This window comes from Mus caroli, chromosome X, assembly GCF_900094665.2.
Source record: "Mus caroli chromosome X, CAROLI_EIJ_v1.1, whole genome shotgun sequence".
In the NCBI taxonomy this organism is placed as follows: domain Eukaryota; kingdom Metazoa; phylum Chordata; class Mammalia; order Rodentia; family Muridae; genus Mus; species Mus caroli.
Window position 1 is genome coordinate 148,511,026 of NC_034589.1, and position 21,075 is coordinate 148,532,100.

Below are 21,075 nucleotides of genomic sequence, written 5' to 3' on the forward strand. Positions count from 1 at the left end.
GCGTAGAGCTTAAAAGAGGAGTTTCTGCAGAAGAGAGAGGGGACATTCAAATTTCTGCAGTTCTTTTTCAACAAGGCAAACCTGCACCAAATGAATGAGTAGATGTTTCCCAAACGTAACTGACTGTAAACCACAAACTTTTCATGAGGGAGCATTTCAAAAAGCTGCTGTTCTGTAGAACAGGTTTCAGGGAAACCTGGTTTAGTATGCAGCTTTTAAAAAATAGATGCTGGGGTAATGAAAAACTTGACAACAGTTAAGAGATTTCGGAATGTGCAATGACCAAAAATTAATTAAAACCAAGTGGATAGAATCTGATGTCCTTCTGTCGGCACCCACCCTGATGGGGTCACACAACTTCACAGCTGGATGTACAAATGCTGTCTTCCCACTGCATATGTCAGCATGCCATGTGACAGGAGTGAACGCTGGAGAGCTCAGCTCAGAGAGGGCAACGGGATGTTAAGAACTACAGTGTTCGCACTGTAGCTTTCCACGCCCATTGAACATTCTTTTCTATAGAAAACAAACACTTTAGTGGTTTTTCTCTCATCATTCCTTAGTACATTATATTTAAAATTAATTATCTTTGGTTGGGCAGTCTTAGAATGTCTAGTTTTGATGTTTTTAATGTCTGAGTTTCTGAACTGCATTAAAAAAATCATTAAATGAATGTTGGCTTGGGATTAGTACAGAATTTCCAATGACTTCTGAAACGTCCTTAAATACAGTTTTGCCACTTTGTGCTTATGCATAGTGGGGATCTCAGTAGTGTTAATTATAAAATCAATGAAAATCTAAAACATGCTGAAGATATTCTACGTAACTCAGTATGAACAATTTAGCTAAAAATTTATTTATGTAAACATATCCACCTCATCAATATGCAAATGTGCTTTTGTCTGTAATAAGTGGTAAAATGGTGTGTACAAGTTATTTTTAAATAAACTTTATGATTTATTATGAATAAAAAAATAATCATGTGTGTGCATTGCATGAACACACACCTTTGAATTTACACAAATAAGCAACCCCATTCTCCTCAAAGTAATGGTACTGAAATTGTCTGCATCCGGCAGTGTTTCCTTGGTTCAGAGTCATGCATGCTATGATACCAGAGAGGGGGGTGTTTGTTTGATTTGGTTTTGGGTCCCTGCCTCTGGAACTGTCTAAAGGCCAAATTATAAGAAACACAGAAAAGTAATGTAACTTACTGGATTTTGCAGAGAGACAAATCTGAGTTTTAAGGTCAGCTTGAGATATATGAAACCCTATCTCAAAGATAGATAGATAGATAGATAGATAGATAGATAGATAGATAGATAGATAGAAAGAAAGAAAAGAAAGTGCAGACATTACCAGTTGAACACCCATCATCAAAATAATCTGAAATTTTGGGGACCCCTGGAAGAGTTAGGGGAAGGATTGAAGGAGCTGAAGGAATGGCAAATCCATTGAAAGACTGACAGTGTCAGTTATTCCGGACCCCTGCGAACTCCCAGAGACTAAGTCACCAGTCAAAGAGTCTCAGGGAAGGGGGATGTGTTGGGGGTATTCTCTCAGAGGCAAAGGGGAGGGAGAATGGGGTGAAGAACTCTGAGGGGGGGGCTGGGAAGCAGGCACCATTAGAAATGTAAATAAATAAAATAATTAATCAAAAGCTCTGAAATTTGGGGCTGGCTGGACTGCTCTTCCAGAGAACCTGTGTTTGATTTCCAGAACCCACATGATTCAGAATAGTCTAATTCTAGTCTCAGAGCATCTGATGCCTCCCTCTTATGCTGTTCATGAACACTGCATGTACATGGTGCACAGATTATATATGTATATTTTTCAACCAAAGCATCCATACACATAATTTTTTAGAAATCTGAAATCCAAATGTCCAAATAGGATAACCCTTAACATTTAAACATTTTTACATTAGGGATACGCAACCTAAATTACCTGGATTAGTCATAGCATGAAATGGGTGCTTAGTTATGGCTAGTAATATCACTGTGGAGTTTGATCTTTCAGTTTTACCAGTTTGAGTGATAACTTCTGATCACTTTAAAAATACCAAAACTATTAACAGAATGCAGGATTGCCACCAATTGCCACCTTCAGCTCTGGAGAAAATTCCTAAGAAGTTTATCACTGTGTTGTTATTAGGTAGTATTGTTGGGACAGGCACGTGCTCTCTAAGATAACTGATTTTTTAAAATAATTGTACAAAGTAGTGGATTCTGGTATTTTCATAGTTTGTTTTTGTTGATCTTCCCACATCCAGTAGTCCCTCCTCTGCTTTCATGTAATACAACTATTTTGAATAGGACAGGGTTTATTTGAATGTAACGATTGGAAGGAAAAAGGAATAGTATGGTTGATAATTTCAAAGTTAGTTACAACCTGTGTCCCAACCTTGGTGTGATTGACATTGGGGCTCAATAATTCTCAGTAATTGGAGCTTTCCCTGGTATTTACCTACTGGATGCCAAGAATAACTTCTAAATGTAACAATTGAAAATGTCTCCAGACATTGACAAATGGTCCACTATGCTAGTTAAGTGCACTGGTGTATAGGGAGGCTTTTCAAGATGTGGGAAGAGTACCTACTTTGACATTTAAGTTGCAATACATTGACAAGGTAAATTCAATTTGTTTATCTGTAAACTGGGTTGATGATGCAGGTAGCGAGCATTAAATGAGATAGACAATATGAAGGTATCTGTACAGCCAATAGCAACTGGAAGGCACTTCCCTGAAGTTCAGTCCTGCCTTCATTTCTTCTCCCATTCACACTTAAGTCAAATTGAGAGTTAAACTGGTGGCACACAAAATTACTGCAGTGTCAACATGATAAGTGTCATATGACTTAGTGGCTTAGCATGTAGGAATTATGGTAATTTAAAGTAGACAAGAAAAATATTTGTAGTATAAAAAGAAAAGGGATCCATAGATCTTAAGCTTGCCCAGAAGACATTTAACTTTGGAATAATCTGAGAAATCAAAACCATACTGCTGTTTACAATCCATAATGCCATGCACTGTACTTACATGGTGGGTATTAAAGGGGGCTTCTAAAAATATCATAAGCGGAAATTTTAGCATAGAATTTAGCAGATAGAATATGTTAGATAAATGTTAATTGCATTTCTATTTACCAAAGGAGAATCCCAACCAGCAGTGTTATATTATAATTAGTGGTGAACCTAAAACAATGTTGTTAACATTTTTTTGTCAAAGAAAGTACAGCCCTAAAAGAATAAATAAACCAGTAAAGAACTTTTGAAGAGCAGTTGTCTTCTCTACTTAACACAAGTCTTTCTAATAAGATTTAGTATGTTTTTTTTGTGTTTTATGTTTTTCTTTTGTATATTTTTGAGGAAAATGCCTTCTTGCTTTCTCTTGTGCAGTAAGGTATTTTTTTTTCTTAGCCTTATTAGAGTCAAATGTAGCAGTCTTTGTGTTAACACATCTTTCTTTTTGTGTTTTTTTTTAATTCTATGTGCATTAGTGTTTTGTAAGCATGTATGATTGTGTGAAGATATTAGATCCACTGGAACTAGAGCTACAGATGGTTGTGAGCTGGGAATTAAACCTGGGTCCTCTGGAAGAACAGCCAGTGTTCTTAACTGATGAACCATCCCTCCAAACCCCTCTTTTTATAGTTTTTTAATTGGTCTTAGGTTAGTATATAAAACAATGGGCTTTCTCATAACATTTTATAATGTTGGTTTTTAAAATGTTTTTTTAAATTAGCATACAGAGTAATTGGTTCAATTACAGAATTTTCAAATTTATTATTCTTCAGATTACAACATTGCATTTGCTTACTCTATTATTTTACCTGGTCCTCCCCCCTGCTGGTCTCTTTCTTCTCCTGATACTCCTGCTTTCATGTCACAAATATATATATATATATATATATATATATATATATATATATATATATAAAAAATGTTATATTTACCTTTGATTTAACAAATCTTTCATCTTTGAACTTCAATATACAAAAGATTCCAATGATACAGCATTACTTGTCAGTCACTTCATTGATGCTTCAACTATCAGATTCAGATATTTTTTAAGGGCTAGGACAATATTTACAATACATTTTATAATAAAATAAACCACTAATCATTAACCATTTGTCTTAGTCACCATTCTATTGCTGTAAAGAGACACCATAACTAAGGCAACTAATATAAAAGAAAGTGTTTGCTTATAGTCTCAGGTGTTCCATCCATTGTTGTCATAGCAGAGAATATAGTGACATGCAGGCAGGCACTGGGGCAGTGGCTTATCCTGAAGGGGATACCCTACACAACACATACACACAGAGGTGTGGGGGAAGCAGGCAGACGGATAGACCGACACTGACAGACTGGGCTTAGCATGGGCTTTTGAAACCTCAAAGCTCACCTCCAGTGACACACATCCTTCAACAAAGCTATACCTACTTCAAAAAGCCACACCACTTAATCCTTTCAAATATCCAGTAGATTCAGACTCTTTATGTCTCAGAATGCATTTTAAGAGATTTTATATGCATCCATTTTTTTTGCTATTGCCCTTGAAATACAGCATATGATCAGAAGGAAACAAGAACGTAGTTTTTTAGATTTCTCAGGAAAAATTTCTAAAGGGACACAAGGACCATCAAATCAACCATATATATCTCCCTTCTGAGTCCAAGGGCAGCAGTTTCCATTTTAGGCTAAATACTGTCAGTAGAATAGTTTCAGGACGTACTTTACAGAAGACTCCAGTGATTGGGTGTGTGTGAATAAAATATTTCTAGTATATGACAGCTGTCACTAAAGCAATATGGATAAGAAAATATTATGCCTGTGTTATTGGAACTGTCAAGAAAGATATTTGTGTGGTGGAAAATGTATTTATCTGGGAGTTAGGTTACTTTATTCCATCTCTACTTTGTTGCTGTCTACCTGGGCACCTGTAAGCAAGTCATATGACTTCTCAGGAATTAGAACCTCATTAAGATAAAAATAAAAGGAGAGGGACAGTGAAATGGCTCAGCATGTAAAGGTATTTGCTTTACAAACCTGACCACACGAGTTCAATCCCTGGACCCACATAATGGTAAAAGAAAATTGAGTCCTACAAAGTGACCTCCACATAGATGCTGTGACATATTTATATACATGCATGCACACACAATTAATGAGGAACTATAATAAAACTATAAAAAGGAGAATGGGCCATAAGTTGGACACCAACCAGCCTTTTGGTTGTACTTGGTGCACAATTGCAAGGTCAGCTGGTACTACCCAAGTATTTCAGTAATTGATGTTGACAAGCAGAATGGTGGACTTCAGCTGTAATGATCAGTTAAATTCATCCCGATGAAGGGATAATTTATGACAGAAATAGGTGGCTGATGAGGAAGGTTCTAGAGACCGAGGACTACATACTTAGGAGGGATTCACAGTTTGTTCTGTAGACACTAAGGTGTTACTGAGGATTAAGCAGAGCACCCATATGAGCCAAGTGTTAACTCTGGCACTATCTTTAAACAACTCACCAACCCTTTCTGAATGCATTCGTCCTCTTTAAATCAAAACAACAAAGAGTTGTATCAGACTTTCTTTGAATTTTATCTTTCAAAAAATTCCATGACTTTGTAACATGAAGCAGCACATTTTAGTAAATGATCCTAGATTTCTTGAGCCCTTGCCTTCATAGTGGACCCTCTCTCCTGTCAGCAGTCTCAGTCCCTAATCAGAGAGAGAAACTCAGTTCTGTCACCATTGGGAGAGAGTGCAGCATGCTCCATATGCTTTCAGATACCACATTGTATTCATGAATGTTTTGTTTAAACAACATTTTGTCAAAACATTGGCTAGCTGAAAGGCATATTTATAATTTATTTTACTACTAAATGCTAAACTTTCCTCAAATTATTCATTCTCTTCCTTGATTAGCCTCCATCCTTTTCATTATTTTTGCTGCTTGTTAATTTAGAAGTAATTTCAGATTGATAATCTTAGCAGGGGTTTTCCTTAATAAGAATTTCTAAGGCAAAGACTGTAGCTCAGTTGGTATTTTCCTACTATGAACAATGCCCTGGGGTTGATTCCCCAGTACCATGTAAACCAGGTATGGTAAGCCCAGAAGTTCAGGGTCTTCCTTGGCCATATAGTAAGCTCAAGGGCAGTCTGGAGTACATGAGACCCTCTTGAGAGAGGGGTGAGGGAGAAGTAGAGGTAAAAAAAAGCTTTTCTATATACTATAGAGTATAGTGTACAGTCTCCCAGAAGCAGCCTCTGGGAAAACAAAACAGACAAGCAAAATACAAAAATAGAAACAAAACAGCTGCATACAATTTATTTGGGAGGTGATCATAAGATACTTCAGAAGAATAAGATAGACTGTGTGACAGGGAAAAACAGAAATGTTATAGGTATGGAAGGCATGTGAAGAAGTAGAAAACTAGGGCTCTATTCTAATTAGGACAAATCATATAGTTGTCTTACCTAAAGGAGAGGAAGCTGTCAGCTTACCTACCAAATCCCACCCATCATTGCTTGCAGACTACTGTGCAGTAGCAGTAGCAGTAGCAGTAGCAGTAGCAGTAGCAGTAGCAGTAGCAGTTGTTACTATTAAGGCTCTATCAAGTCTGTGGAGCTGAGTGCTGGTAGGATAAGGACAGGGCTCTGTCTGCTACCCCTACTGTTCTTGGAGCTGATTTTTCATCATCAGTGCCTCCTATTTTTATCAGTGTTTCTTCTTAAAATAAACTTCTTCCTACATTATATTTTTCACAGAATTATGGGAGTCATTTCATTTTAGCTTATTATGGTGGCTTACTCTGCTCTTCAGGAGAAACCAGGAATATTTGAAATGTTTGCATGAGTGAGGATGATTATTGATGTTACATTCTATTGAAGATTTTTTTCTTAAACAATTACTTCATTTGCATAATACTTAGGGTACATGAAATAGCAGGGCATAAAAACGTCATTGTCTAGGATGCCTCTGGATAATGTACATTGTAAATCCTTGTCAGACTAATTGCTATGAATTTTGTTTTCAAGAATAGTCTTAGTATCATTAAGTCATATCAAGAATGTCAAGTATCTTTAAGGCTGTAGCACATGTAAAATGATAGATTAATGTTGGTCAAATATCTCTGATAGTTTTCCTTTGCATGGTGAGAATTTCAGGACATACAAGAACAATAAATACTAGCATTCAATATCTAGGTTAGCTGTTCTGTATATAATAATGGCTAATTTATTAAATGTTAAAATGATAGCTGATATCTTGCACTTCTAAGATAAATTTTAACTTACAGTTATAATATTAAAACTAAAAAATTGCCTATCTGTGCTCTTTTTCATATTTATATATATTTATACATAATTTTTGATAATTTCTATGTAATTTTTCACACCTCCATCTCCCTTTTCCCCTTCCAATTCTTCCCACCTGTCCCCTACTCATGTGAAGATTTTTTTGCTAGGATATAATATTTCTCTATTCAAAAGTGGTTTTAAAAGTGAATTGGCTCACGGCTGTTTTCCCAGATACTAAAAATGCTGAGGCAAGTGGATCTTTTGAACCTAGGAGCTTGAAACCGCCTGAGCAACATAGGAAAAAAACCCATCTCAAAAAAATGTTTTGTTTGACTTTCTGATAAATGAGTACCCAGAAAGCTTTTAGTGGTACATCTCTGGACTATGTACACATACCTGGAGCTTCTCCTGAGAACAACTTAGAAGCGTCAGTATTATGAGCAAACTACCCCTGTCTCCTCACTTATGAACAGATGGAGATTGTTGGCTTTGTCATTGATCCAAATGAAACATCAATGCTAACTATCAAATGACCTTCTAAAATGAGAAAAATTCCTCTTTAAGTAATATTTTTATTTGTTCTTTAGAATTCCATGCATATATTAAATATGATTTGGTCATATCTATCCCCTACTCCTCCCTGAAACATCCCCAGGCTGACCAGAAACACATCTCCTTCCCAAATTTATGTCCTCTTTTTAAAATAGCACACCAAATCCAATTTGTGTTGTCCATATGTGCTTGGGTCATGGGCTACCTCCCAGTGACAACCCTACCCACCTCTTCCCTCAGAGGCCATCATCTGCCAAGAGCCCCCAACCCTCCAACACACATCATGTTGAATTTTTCTTTTTTTATATTACATTTTTTATTAGATATTTTCTTCATCTACATTTCAAATGCTATCCCCAAAGCCCCCTATACCCCCGCCCGCCCTGCTCCCCAACCCACCCACTCCTACTTACTGGCCCTGGCATTTCCCTGTACTGGGGCATATGATCTTCCCAGTACCAATGTCTCGATTTTCTGTAGGTCTTATTCTGGTAACCAGAGCTGCTGTGAGTTCATGTATATAACAGCCAAGTCATGTCCAGAGAACAGCATTTCACAGCGCCATTCCCATCCTATAGCTCTTAAATTCTTCCAACCATGCTCTTTTGAGATGTTCCCTTGGGTAAGAATAGAAACAGCTATCCCATCTATAGCTCAGTATTCAAAATCACTTACTCTCAAACACTTTGGATAGTTACAGTTCTCTCCATTAACCACTACCCTCTGAAATAAGCTCATCTGACCATTATTTGAGACTAATCTATGTATATTAAACATAAATATTTGAAGGCAGTTTGACAATGTGCTATTTAGTAAAACAGCAGAAAACTAAAAATTCAGAGGGAAAGAAAGGGTTGATGATAGATCACATGACTGAATGTAAATCAATTAGTTGTATTATACAGGTATATATATATATATATATATATATATATATATATGAAACTGTCTAAAAGTTGTTAAATTTTATTTATATTTTAATGAGTATTTTAAAATTATTTTAATTTTAACTTTATTTTAGGTCTATGGGTGTTTTTTTTTTCTGTGCACCATATGAATGCCTGATGCATATGTAGGCCAGAATAGTGAGATGAGACCATAAACACTCAAAGCCTGCCCCCAGTGACCTACTTCCTAACAGAAAAGCTCTACCTCCTGTAAGTTCCATAATCTCCCCAAACAATACCACCAACAGGGGACCAGGTACTCAGAGCCGAACTTCCACACATAACATCCCTTGAATTAGGACCCAAAACAGGAGATATAGAAGGAGGGAGGCTTACATAGGTCAGGGTCAATGGTGATGGAAATCTTCAGTCAGGGTTCCCAGGTATTTCCCAAAAGGGTGATTTGATTAGAGACTCAGAAGAGAATTTATCCTTCGTAATTTATAGGACTTACCATAGGGTATGGTAAGTCCTATAAGAAACAACCCGCAAAGTAAGAATTTTTCTTCTCAAATGCAACATCCAAATGTGAATGTATTCTGGTTGGACAGTCCCTTCTTCAGGTTATTACTTGACAACCTAGTCTCTGTCCATCTCAAGGCTCTGTCCTTACATAGACTGTCAGATCTCCTTTAAGTCGAGTGCTAAAAAATGAAGAATGTAGTGAAGGGGAGAGCTGTGTATGTTGTTTCAGCTTTATTGCAATATCTCATACATACCATGCAGTTCACCCATAGAAGTAAGTCAGTGAGTTTTAGCATATTGTCAAACTTGCACAATCACAATGACAGTTAATTTTAGAGCATTTGCATCATTAGTCCTGAATAAATCTATTAGCAGTCACTTCCCTTTCTTGTTTCCTCCAGGCTTCCTCCCTATTCACTATTAATCTATTCTGGCAACCCAATTCCCTCACCTTTTTTCTTATCTCTATCTATGGCTTTGCCTGCCCTGGCCATTCCCTATAAATAGAATGATAAAGTATTCGTTGTTTTGTGTATGGCTTTTGTCATGTGCCATAATATTTTAAACATTCATTTGTGTTGTAGACTGTGTCCACACTTCATTTTTGTTGCTAAGCATTCCATTGATTTCTTAAGCATTCCATAGACCATATTTTATTTATCATTCCACCTGTTGGAGGATATTTTGGTTGTTTCTACTTTCCAATCATTGTATAGAGGCTAGTATGAGCCTAGTGAGGGGATGATGTTTGTTGTTCCTTCCTCCTTGTGTCCCTTCACCCAAATTAAATCCCACCTACTTGCAAGGGAAGTTGGGAAATGAAGTCTGGGTGATTGGGAAGAAAGGGAAATAAACTGCAATGAGCCACTCCTCCTGGTAGATAGGAGGTGGACATGTAAGTGGATCCATTGTGAAGATCTCTGTTAATATGTCACAGGGCAGGATCATGGCAGGAATGTGCTTCAGATCCTGATGTCTTTGTGTAAGTTGGAGAGCCAGTCTGCAAAGTGTCCAGCTCTATTGCACAGTCTTCTGGTCATTTATATAGAGCCATCACATATATTTCTTTGTGATCCCCCTGAAGGCTGAGGAAACTTTGTATGATGGGAGTATGGCAGAAATGCTTCTGCCCTGTGATATAACTTGGACTTATTTGTAGAGTAGGATACACCTATTTTGGTTTGTGTTTCTTTGGCTGTGGGCATCGTTGGCATGAGAACACAGGTTAGTTTGTCTGTAATTGTTCCCTTCTCATCTGTAAATATAAGGCATCTGGCCAGGGGAGGGCACCTGCTTTCCTGTGGCAGGTGTGTATCTGTCAGAGCTCAATCAGGAAACAACTACTCTATGTATTAAATAGAGAAAAGTGAACACAGGAAATTGGTTGCACAGGCAATGAGAGTTGAAGAGGGAGTCAGAAAATCAGGAGGCACCCTAGAAATTAGCAGCTGTAGGAAGTTTCTGTCACCCTTTATCTGGAAAGGTCTAGAATAGAGGTGAAATCCTGGAGGCAGTCTGATGGGAGCTGTTTATGGAAGAGAACCATCGGTGGCTGGAGGTGCCCCAAGCCAGGAAAGGGCAGACAAAGTTGCCTGATCTCTTCCTTCTCCCCATCCTCCAGTTAACCTACCTAAATGCCCTTTCAATGGCTATTACCAGATAGATGGTTATCAGAAGCCTGGAGACTTAGCTCCTTGAATGAAGCAGAGTAGTGAAGACAGAGAGTGTCTGAAAGAAAACAGACCCCAGCACTGGCACAATAAAACACTATCAGGTATACCAATTGTTTTCTGTATGCCCTTAATACAAATTTGGGCATAGCTTATATGCAATAAAATGTAAATTGTAAGTATATAATTTGATGAGTGTAGTCAGCAAACTACACTTATGAGATTACCACTGTCAAGAATCACAATGGTTTAACACTCCAAAGTTATCTTTTTCTTTTTGCCCTTTCTAGTCATTTTCCCCACCATCCAGGGGAAATGGGATTTTGGGTTGTTTTCAGGGGGTTGATGGCAGGGGTCTACGGTAGAGTCTGACTTGGTATATGCTCATTCAGTGATTTTTTTTTTCCTGTGGTTCTAAGACTTGGGTTTTAGAGTTTTCATTTCTCTCCTTCCTTTCCCTTATTCCTTCTCTTCCCGCTTTCCTTTTCTTTTCTCCCACCATGCACAATATTCATAGAAGCAATGTATTTTTTAATAGTTGATTTCAAGTTCTTGTTTGGAGTTTGTGTGTGTGTAAAAGGTTCTTATACTGTAGCTCAGGCTAGCCTGAACTTCATACAGTTCCTCTTGCCTCAGGCTCCCAAATGCTTGGATAATTGCATGTGGGTAACACACCCTTCCCAAGTTTTTGTTACTTTCAATAAAGACATCATTGGTCAATCCAGTTGGTTATGTTATATCTCAATTATTGGATTGCATTTTTCTGCTTCTCTGCACATCTCAATATTTTACTATACTCCAGACATACCTAAAAGACCTAAGTCTGAAGTGTGGTTTTATTTTGTTTGTTACTGTGAATATTAGAGACCTTGTCTAGGCCTGGTGATTAGCATTTATGGCTTTTTTATGGTTTTAGAGAATAGCTAGGTTGAAAGTGAATTGCATTTTTAATTTGATTCACTTCAGTTGTGATTAGCCCAACCCCCAACCTCCTGTCCCCTGCTGCTGTTTCTATCTTGTCAATATTTGTACAGGAAGGGCCAGGCACTGCCATTCCTGATATCTTTGGGTTCACTTCTTGCAGGGCCTGGAATCCAAGTGTTGTGACTAACACATACAGCAGCTTTTGGTTTCTGCATATCTCTTTCATTTGTGGCTTTCTAGACTAAATTCAGAAGGTGGGGATGAAGCAAGAAAATTTTTAGGATAAGTGATTTTGTTTTGCTTAAGAATGATTCTAGATTGCATTTTATTCTATCACCTACTATTTTTTTCTTAAAAAAAAAAAGAAAGAAAAGCTGCGTTGCTCCTTGTCTTTACTATCAAAGAAGGTTCTTTCCTTTAGTCACCTGCATAGCCCAGGCAAACAAATGTGGAAATTGTGATAGTTCTAGAATTGACCTCATCCTGACTTCCCACAACAGAAATGATTCTGTACATGCTTGTGCACCTTAAAAATCTTCTATTATATTTACAGCAGTTGCAAGACAGTGTTCTAGAATGGAGAGTGGCCTCATTAGAGAAGACTTGAGGCATTAGAACGTTATTGGGAGGAAAGTCAGAAAGTAATCAGGAGCCATGCCATGTATTTACCAGCCCTGGGAACAATGAGAAGGCTTGCAGAGCTAGAGCAAAATGGGTGATAGGGAGTGTTCGATATGAAGGGATGAGATTGGAGAAATAACCAGCTACAAGATCTTGGAAGTATTGAAGACCATCTTTAGAAGATGATACTTCTAAGAGTGTCTGAAGAGTTTGTTGTTGTTGTTGCTGCTGCTGCTGCTGCTGTCTTGTTATTAGACACAAAGTCTTACTGTGGCCCAGGCCTCAGATTTACAGTACTCCTGCTTTAGCCTCCAGAGGTCTGGGATTACAGGCATACACCACCATACCCAGCTTGACCCAGGAGAGGTTAGATTAGAACCATTTGTTACCTGACATTAAATTGTTGCAGGATCAGTTGACTTCTGTGTTAAGAATAGACTGTGGAGAAGTAAGGAAGATGGTAGGAAATGACAGCAGCTTGGGCTATGGTGGTAAGTGTGGAAGTTATGAAGAGTGGGCTAACTTTGGATATGGCTTGAAATAAAAACCAGTGGCATGTACTTGATGGGTTGGGGGACAGCACATGAATGAAAAAGTAGTCACAGTTATCAAGTGCACACACAGGTCAAATGCACACATTAGTCAAATGTATGGGTAGATCAAATAATCAGCCTGAGGATTGATTGTTCAATAGACTTAGCAGTAGTGCTGACATACTGGATCACAATGTGCAAGATAAAAGGCATGGGGATCCAAATATCATCTCTGGAGATTCACATGTAATTGATCCAGGGCACATCCTGGATCCCTAGACTTTTAAAGACCCCTAGATATGTCTAATACAGTTAAGACCCTATCGTCGTTACTTTCTCTTCCTTGTAAACTGGTCATAGTATCAGAAACGGATTGACTGACTAAACCGAGAAGTTGTTGTCTTTAAGGCTTGTTGCTGGATCCTTGGGATCTGAAAATGATGAGCAGAACTGAAAGCTGATTAGTAGCCACTAAAGGGATTAGCTCTTGAGCACCTGGCTTAAAGTGTCATTTAAGCTGAAAATCTCTTGGCTTTTAATTTTTTCAGGTGCTTGATTTTTGTTTTGTTTTGTGTCTATTCAAAAAGACATTTTGTTTTAATAAGGGTAAGTGAAAGTTAATAGTAATAATTTAAAAACTGAAGAGGAAATCTTAGTATGAGTCCAGAAAAAATCTAACTCGAATTATCATCAATAATTAAACATTTAGATGAGTTAAGTACATTCTTTGCAAAATCCTGAACATTGCATGACTCAAAAGTTGGCTAGTATCAGGTATAGAACTGTTTTCCTTATTCTTACTATAGATGTTGTCTTAGTCAGGGTTTCTATTCCTGCACAAACATCATGACCAAGAAGCAAGTTGGGGAGGAAAGGGTTTATTTGGCTTACACTTCCATGCTGCCGTTCATCACCAAGGAAGTCAGGACTGGAACTCAAGCAGGTCAGGAAGCAGAAGCTGATGCAGAGGCCATGGAGGGATGTTCCTTACTGGCTTGTTTCCCCTGGCTTGCTCAGCCTGCTCTCTTATAGAACCCAAGAACTACGAGCCCAGGGATGGCACCACCCACAAGGGGCCCTCCTGCCTTGATCACTCATTGAGAAAATGCCCCACAGCTGGATCTCATGGAGGCACTTCCCCAACTGATGCTCCTTTCTCTGTGATAACTCCAGCCTGGGTCAAGTTGACACTGAAAACCGGCCAGTACAGCTGTTATAAGTTATCTAGATGCTTTAGTAAATTTGAGTTGGTTTAGTATTTGTTATCTCTAACAATTAAAGAATGCCCTGATAGGCCATACAAAAAGCAATCTGTTTTGCAGGCTGGCTAAATTAGATACTGTATGACAGAGAGGAAACCAAATACATTAAAACAAGACCAAAGTAGAGGATAAAAAAAAAGTGGAAAACAGGCTTAATTATTACAGGCTTCGAGAATGATACCAAGTGTCTAGATTGTCCCTTCTCAACCTGGGTTGAATTCCAACATGGGAATTAAACCCTAATGCCCTATGGAATCCACTGTATCACAGGATAAATTTATCTCATGCATGTGCAATGGAGCTAGTCATGTTGCGTCTTTAGGAAAATTTAGAAAATAGTCATTCAAATGATGCAGTAATGTTCTGTAGGACTTATTTGTATAGAGGTTTCCCTTGTCGAGAAACACTAGGTACTATTATGTCTTCTTGGATGATGAAGTGTGTTTTAATGGTATAATTCTTTAGGAAAGAAAACATTAAAACCTGCTATAAAAGTACCAAGAAATTAAGGATAATTTGTATTGGTTTACTAAAATAAAGCTTGGTGTAGTAGTTGGCACATGTAATCTCAGAATTTGGGAGGCTGAGTCAGAAGCATTACCATGAAGTTGAGGCCAGACTGGGGCTGCATGGTGAATTTCATTCCAGTTAGGGCAAAAATATTTAAAAGATCCACTATTATTATCAGTTATTAACAAGGCATAAAAAATACCACTTTACAGGAGTTTTCTAAAATGTTGAATGTGTATCCTTCCAGGCATCTGTCTATATGCATGAATATATATGTTAGTAGTATTTATTTCAAAGAACAAGATCATGCTTTCCATTGGCATTTTCTTTTTTTTTAAAGACTTATTTATTATTATATCTAAGCTGTCTTCAGACAGCACCAGAAGAGGGCATAAGATCTCATTACGGATGATTGTGAGCCACCATGTGATTGCTGGGATTTGAACTCAGGACCTCTGGAAGAGCAGTCAGTGCTCTTAACCATCTCTCCAGCCCCCCATTAGCATTTTCCATAAAACATTATGTATACTATTCTATATTACTATTTATATTATTATTCTAAGAGCTGCATAATGAATGGTATTACATAGCTTGGGTTTTATACAATATATCTATATGTTCATTTATTCTGTTAACAGACATTTGCAACCATCCCCAATTGTTCACTATTAAAAGCAATTTTAATAAATAAATAATAATTAATAATAGTTAAATAATAATTAATAATAGTTAAATAAATAATAATTAAAATAAAATGTCTCTTTCAACATTTTTTTCTTTTTTTTGATTTTTAATATTTTTATTACATATTTTCCTCAATTACATTTCCAATGCTATCCCAAAAGTCCCCCATAGCGCCCCCCACTTCCCTACCCACCCATTCCCATTCTTTTGGCCCTGGCATTCCCCTATATTGGGGCATATAAAGTTTGCAAGTCCAATGGGCCTCTCTTTCCATTGATGGCCGACTAGGCCATCTTTCGATACATATGCAGCTAGAGACAAGAGCTCCGGGGTTCTGGTTAGTACATCATGTTGTTCCAACAATAGGGTTGCAGATCCTTTTAGCTCCTTGGGTACTTTCTCTAGCTTCTCCATTGGGAGCCCTGTGATCCATCCAATAGCTGACTGTGAACATCCACTCCTGTGTTTGCTAGGCCCCGGCATCGTCTCACCTCTTTCAACATTTGTTGGGGAAATTATACATTATAAATTCTAGAAGTAGAATTGTTAAGCTTGCCTTTTACATTTTTATGTAAAATGTTTAAAGTATTAAAAAGTGGAGAAAACTGTAGCTATAGACAAAAATCTTCATAGCCCCAGACCAATGGGAAACAGAGAAATCTAAGAAGAGCCTGGCATGGCGGCACATATCTGTACTGTACCAGCACCAGAGAGGCAAAGGCAGAAGAATTGCTGCAAGTTTGAGTGAACAGCTTGTTCAGGGGACAGCCAGGGCTACAAAGTGAGATCATGTCCAAAAAGGATGGCAAGAATAGAAATAAAATACTATTTATTATTAGAATTATCTTGTGTGGTTATGGGGCTGAGGCTACAGACCAAAAAAGAAAGAAAAAAGAAATCTTAAAATATTTTTCCTTTGAGCAGAACAAATATATATACATAAGCATGTTAAATTACATGACTGTGATCTCATAACATATCTTTCAGGAGAAACAGCACAGGTGACCGTGAAAAGGCTCTTCAGGTTATGCTCCAAGTTCTGCAAAGCTGTGACCACCCAGCTCCTGACATGTTTTGCCTGTGTGGGAGGATATACAAGGACATCTTCCTGGATTCAGGATGTGAAGAGGATGCAAGCAGAGACAGTGCCATTGAGTGGTAAATAGTACATACACAGTGCTCCATAGAACAGAACCGTGTAGGCAGAGTAGCCAGGTCTTTCCCTAGTGTGTGTATGTCTGCTGACTGACTGAAAACAATTGCAATATATGTATGTGATCAAGGAATGTTCAGATTCCTGGATCTGAGAGAAAACCATGAGAAATAGCGGTTCCTGCTGTTTATGCTTACCCCGTCCATCTCCTCCTTCCTGAGACGGGAATGAGGCTTCACATACTCAGAACCCGCTGCCCTTTCCAGAATTCTCTCTACCACCATTGGGCTTCATTTTCTAAGTCAGCTGCTCATGTATGCCTGTCTTTAGTCAATTTATTTATTTGCTTATTTATTCTTTAATTAATTTATTGAAGGCTTGCTTTGGGCTACTCACTTTTAGATGGCCTGAACAGACACAGTAGCTATGAATCCTTGTCTTTGGGGACCTGGCCTTACTGGTAAGAAACGTCATCAAGCAAATCAAATCTATAGAATATCAACTGGTGGTAAAGGCTTGGGGTGGGTAATCAGGGAAAGAGAGTAAAAGGAAGTCTAGGAGAAGAGTCTTATATTTTTAATTTATTTTGTTTTATTTTGGTGTTTCTAGGGATCAAACCCAGGGCTTGTGCATGCTAGGCAAGTGCTCTCTCATTGAGCTATATTTCTAGCCCATAGTTTGTGGTTTTCAATAGGATAGTGAAGGCAGGTGGAGATAGGAAGGCAGTGAAGGAATAGGCTTCACAGATAGATAAATATGAAGAAAGTGTTCCTCATAACGGGAAGAGCAAAGGCAAAGATGTTGGGGGAGGAACCGCATTGGACACATTCAGTAATGGTGAGGAATAAGCAAAAATAAGATGAATAAGATGAATGAGTCTTAAAGATTAGGGAAGGGACATCATTGGATAATTTTGATCAAGGACTGATGATATCTGTTATGCTTTTTTTTTTTTTTTTTGGTTTTTTGAGACAGGGTTTCTCTGATATGCATTTTTAACAGGAGCATTCTCACTTTTAGGCAATGGTTTTATTTTAGGGAGTGTCCCTTCTGTGGCTAACTACATAACATCCCTGAATGTTAGTAGCTTCATATTGTAGCCATTTGTGGGTTGTAATTCTGTGTGGTTTTAAGGCAGTTCCTTTTCTAGGACTCACTCCTAAAGTTGGTGTCAACTTGAGGGTTTGGCAGGGCTAGAAAATCTAATATGACCCCATTCATATCTGACAGCTGATATTGAAAGTAAAGGTGGGACCTACAAGGCCTGTTGGAGCTTATATTCAGGAAGTCACTTAAATTCACTTCTGCCACATTTGGTTAACATAAGTCAGGTGGCTTACCAGAATCAAAAAGGCAGAGAAATATGCTATGTATACAATTTCTATGTACACAAACTTTGCTGGGATTCCCACTCCCATAGCTACTTAGGGCCCTTAGAGAGCTCCATCTCAACTACACTCTTAGACTGTGATCCCATATCATCCTCTCTTTGCTCCTACCTGTTCTACTTAAAAGTGATGTCGATATTGAGATCATTGCAAATCTCTTGCCTCAGCCGCAAGTTCTGGAAATAGAGGCATGAATCTTTACCTGCTTAGCTTTGATATAACTTTTCATTGTGACAGAAACATGGGAAAATCCAGTAAGATATGAAATTGTAGGTCTTCGAACATTGAAAGGGTTAGAGAAAGGTTGAAGTTTCGTTGAGTATCAGTGACTTCTTGGTGTCCTCTGCTCTGTGTGGTGGTACTTGTGTTATCCTTGAAAGTCCCTAAGACCATATTTTAACCAACTAAATAACTTTTCCCTTTACTAGGTAGTGAGTCACTAAATTCTCTTGTCATATAAATGAAAAGAAAATCACTCCTAGTGTGTAAATCCTTGGTATAAACGGTTTGTGTTACCACTCCATTGAATTTAAATTGCCTTACCTTTTCGTAGAAGTCATACTTGCTAATAAATAAACATTTTATGTCTAGTAAAGAATATAGCAAAAAGTTAACATGAAACTGTATAAATGGCACTCCTTGCTTTTAACTCATTCCCTATCCTAATGTGGTAGATTCCCTACCCATTGCTCCCCCTGTACATTTGCATTGATAGCCATTTAGGGTCTGGGATTCAGGCATTATCGTCATACATGAAGAAGTGATTCAAACAAATGACAAGTAGAGAAATAACTCATGATTGATGCCGTTTCTATAAAATAAAAATATTCAATATAAACTGGGAGTTTAACTTAAAATGAGATTTAAATATCAAACTATAGCCATTTGGGAAGATTATAATGGATTTTAAGTTTCTGAATACTTTCATATCATTCCCCTTTTATTTAGTCAATATATGCTTTTATGATCAAAATGTAAGGATGAAATTTTAAAACTTCTTGGTGTAAGTTACTGTGTTGCTCTTATATTGTCAAAACATTAATGCTGTGTGTACCTGTCAGAATTATGGGAGGAACTATAAAATATTAGAGTAATAATCATTTTTATGAGAATATAGTTTGTATTATTATCTACACATTTCACTTTAAAGTAAGATGTTGTAATAAGAATGTGGTGGTTCTATAATTATAGGTATCGCAAAGGGTTTGAACTCCAGTCATCCCTTTATTCAGGAATTAACCTTGCAGTTTTGCTGATAGTTTCTGGACAACAGTTTGAAACTTCGATGGAACTAAGGAAAATAGGTAAAGCTGTTTATTATTGCAGGCATTTATGTTTTAGTTATACAAATTGAACATTTTTTAGAAATCTGTTCAATTTGCTGGGTATGGTGACATGCATCTTTAATCCTAGCACCCAGAAGTCAGAAGCGGAGGCAGGTGAATCTTCCTAAATGAGACTGGTCTGTTTTACATAGTGCCTTCCAGATAGCCAGGCCTACATAGCAAGACTTGAGATTGTGTGTGTGTGTGTGTGTGTGTGTGTGTGTGTGTGTGTTTCAAATAACTAATGATGCTTTTCAGGTACTTTCCAATGGCATACCTGAGACAGCAGCCAAATAAAATGCCTGCCCGCTTGTCCTTTTCCTAAAGTCTTATATAATTGGTCAAAACTGGACAGTTCTTTCATAATATCAAAATTCAAATTCTTAAGGTGTCCGGCTGAACAGTTTATTGGGAAGAAAAGGGAGCCTGGAGAAAATGAACAATTACTGGGATGTAGGTCAGTTCTTCACCGTCAGCATGCTGGCAAGTGATATTGGGAAAGCTGTCCAGGCAGCAGAGAGGTTGTTCAAACTTAAACCCCCGGTCTGGTAAGTCCCATCTGTGCCTAGTAATCTCATGTCTCCAATCTTATCCTGTTCTGAAATATCTCATTCAAGGAGAAAATGTGAAAAGCAAAAGAGCATCAACTGCCTGACTTCTTCATTAAAGCAGTTAAGATAGACATAACAGCTCTGAGAGTTTGTTGCTTTTATGTGCAGGGTAGAAGAGACAGATCTATGCTCACCTGGAATGTATATCCTTGTATGCTCTGTCCCTGAGACTAGATAGAACATCAGTCCTCTTGACTCTTTTTAGTTTTTGTCTTCAAGAGCAAAATGCTGTTTGATATTAGTATTTATATGTGTTTGTGATAAAGCTTCTATAGTAAAGCTGAAAAACACCACCAAGAAAACAATGTTCCTGAGCAGGAGGCCTGCAGTGGTCTGCTGGCCATGGTGGGATTTGTGGTGATATAAGGTATTCTGTTGGCATCCTCCTAAGTTGCTATACTGCCTGGCTACTCCACAGTGTATCCCTATTCCTGGAGAACCACACTTGGAGAACTATTGTTCTCTAGTTTTAATTTTAAAATGTATACCTGGTGTGCTACTCATAGAAAGAGCATGGGCAATATCAGACTTCCCCATAAATACATGAAGCTTCATTAGAATTGTGGCTACCTCATTGATTACTATAGTCTCATAAAAATGCTCAGTAGACAATTATATAATGAGTTAATGATAAAGAGATGTTATCCTAGGTATTGACAGTGCTTATCTTCAAGAGATGACTTTATAAAAGTTTTAATTTTGTGTTCTCTCTTATCGATGTTATCTGAGTTTTCTAAAATACAGATCTATTTCTGGATGAATATTCCTTATCTGAACTACTTGGAACTCTAAAGCTTTTGAGATTTGGGAGTTTGGATTTTTAAAAAATATTTGTATAGACTTCACTATGCAAATAGAGCTTCAAAACCCAAAACTTAAATTTTGTGTGTATGTTAATTATACAAAATGCTGACTTTCCTTGTTAAATTCTGCATGAGTGATCTGCATGATGATTGCTGCTATCCCCATTACCTTCTGCTATCTCTCTTCCTTCCCTCTGGTCTCCTTCCTATTCCAAAATAATACCACTTTTACTTTTAAGTCTTCTATAAAATGAAGAATACATTTCCCCATATTTTTCTTCCATGGCCTGGATTATTTTGCTTAACCTGATGATCTTTAGTTC

At 37.6% G+C, this 21,075-nt stretch overlaps 1 protein-coding gene across 1 annotated transcript in view; it reads left to right on the forward strand.

The window, feature by feature from the left end:
* The window catches only part of Map3k15 (mitogen-activated protein kinase kinase kinase 15), a 141,041-nt gene that overhangs the window by 74,682 nt on the left and 45,284 nt on the right, over positions 1–21,075 (forward strand). The window contains exons 7-9 of the mRNA XM_021152935.2: positions 16,460–16,630; positions 19,205–19,317; positions 19,727–19,886. Of these exons, the coding sequence (XP_021008594.1) occupies positions 16,460–16,630; positions 19,205–19,317; positions 19,727–19,886 (444 nt within the window). The remainder of the gene's footprint in view (positions 1–16,459; positions 16,631–19,204; positions 19,318–19,726; positions 19,887–21,075) is intronic.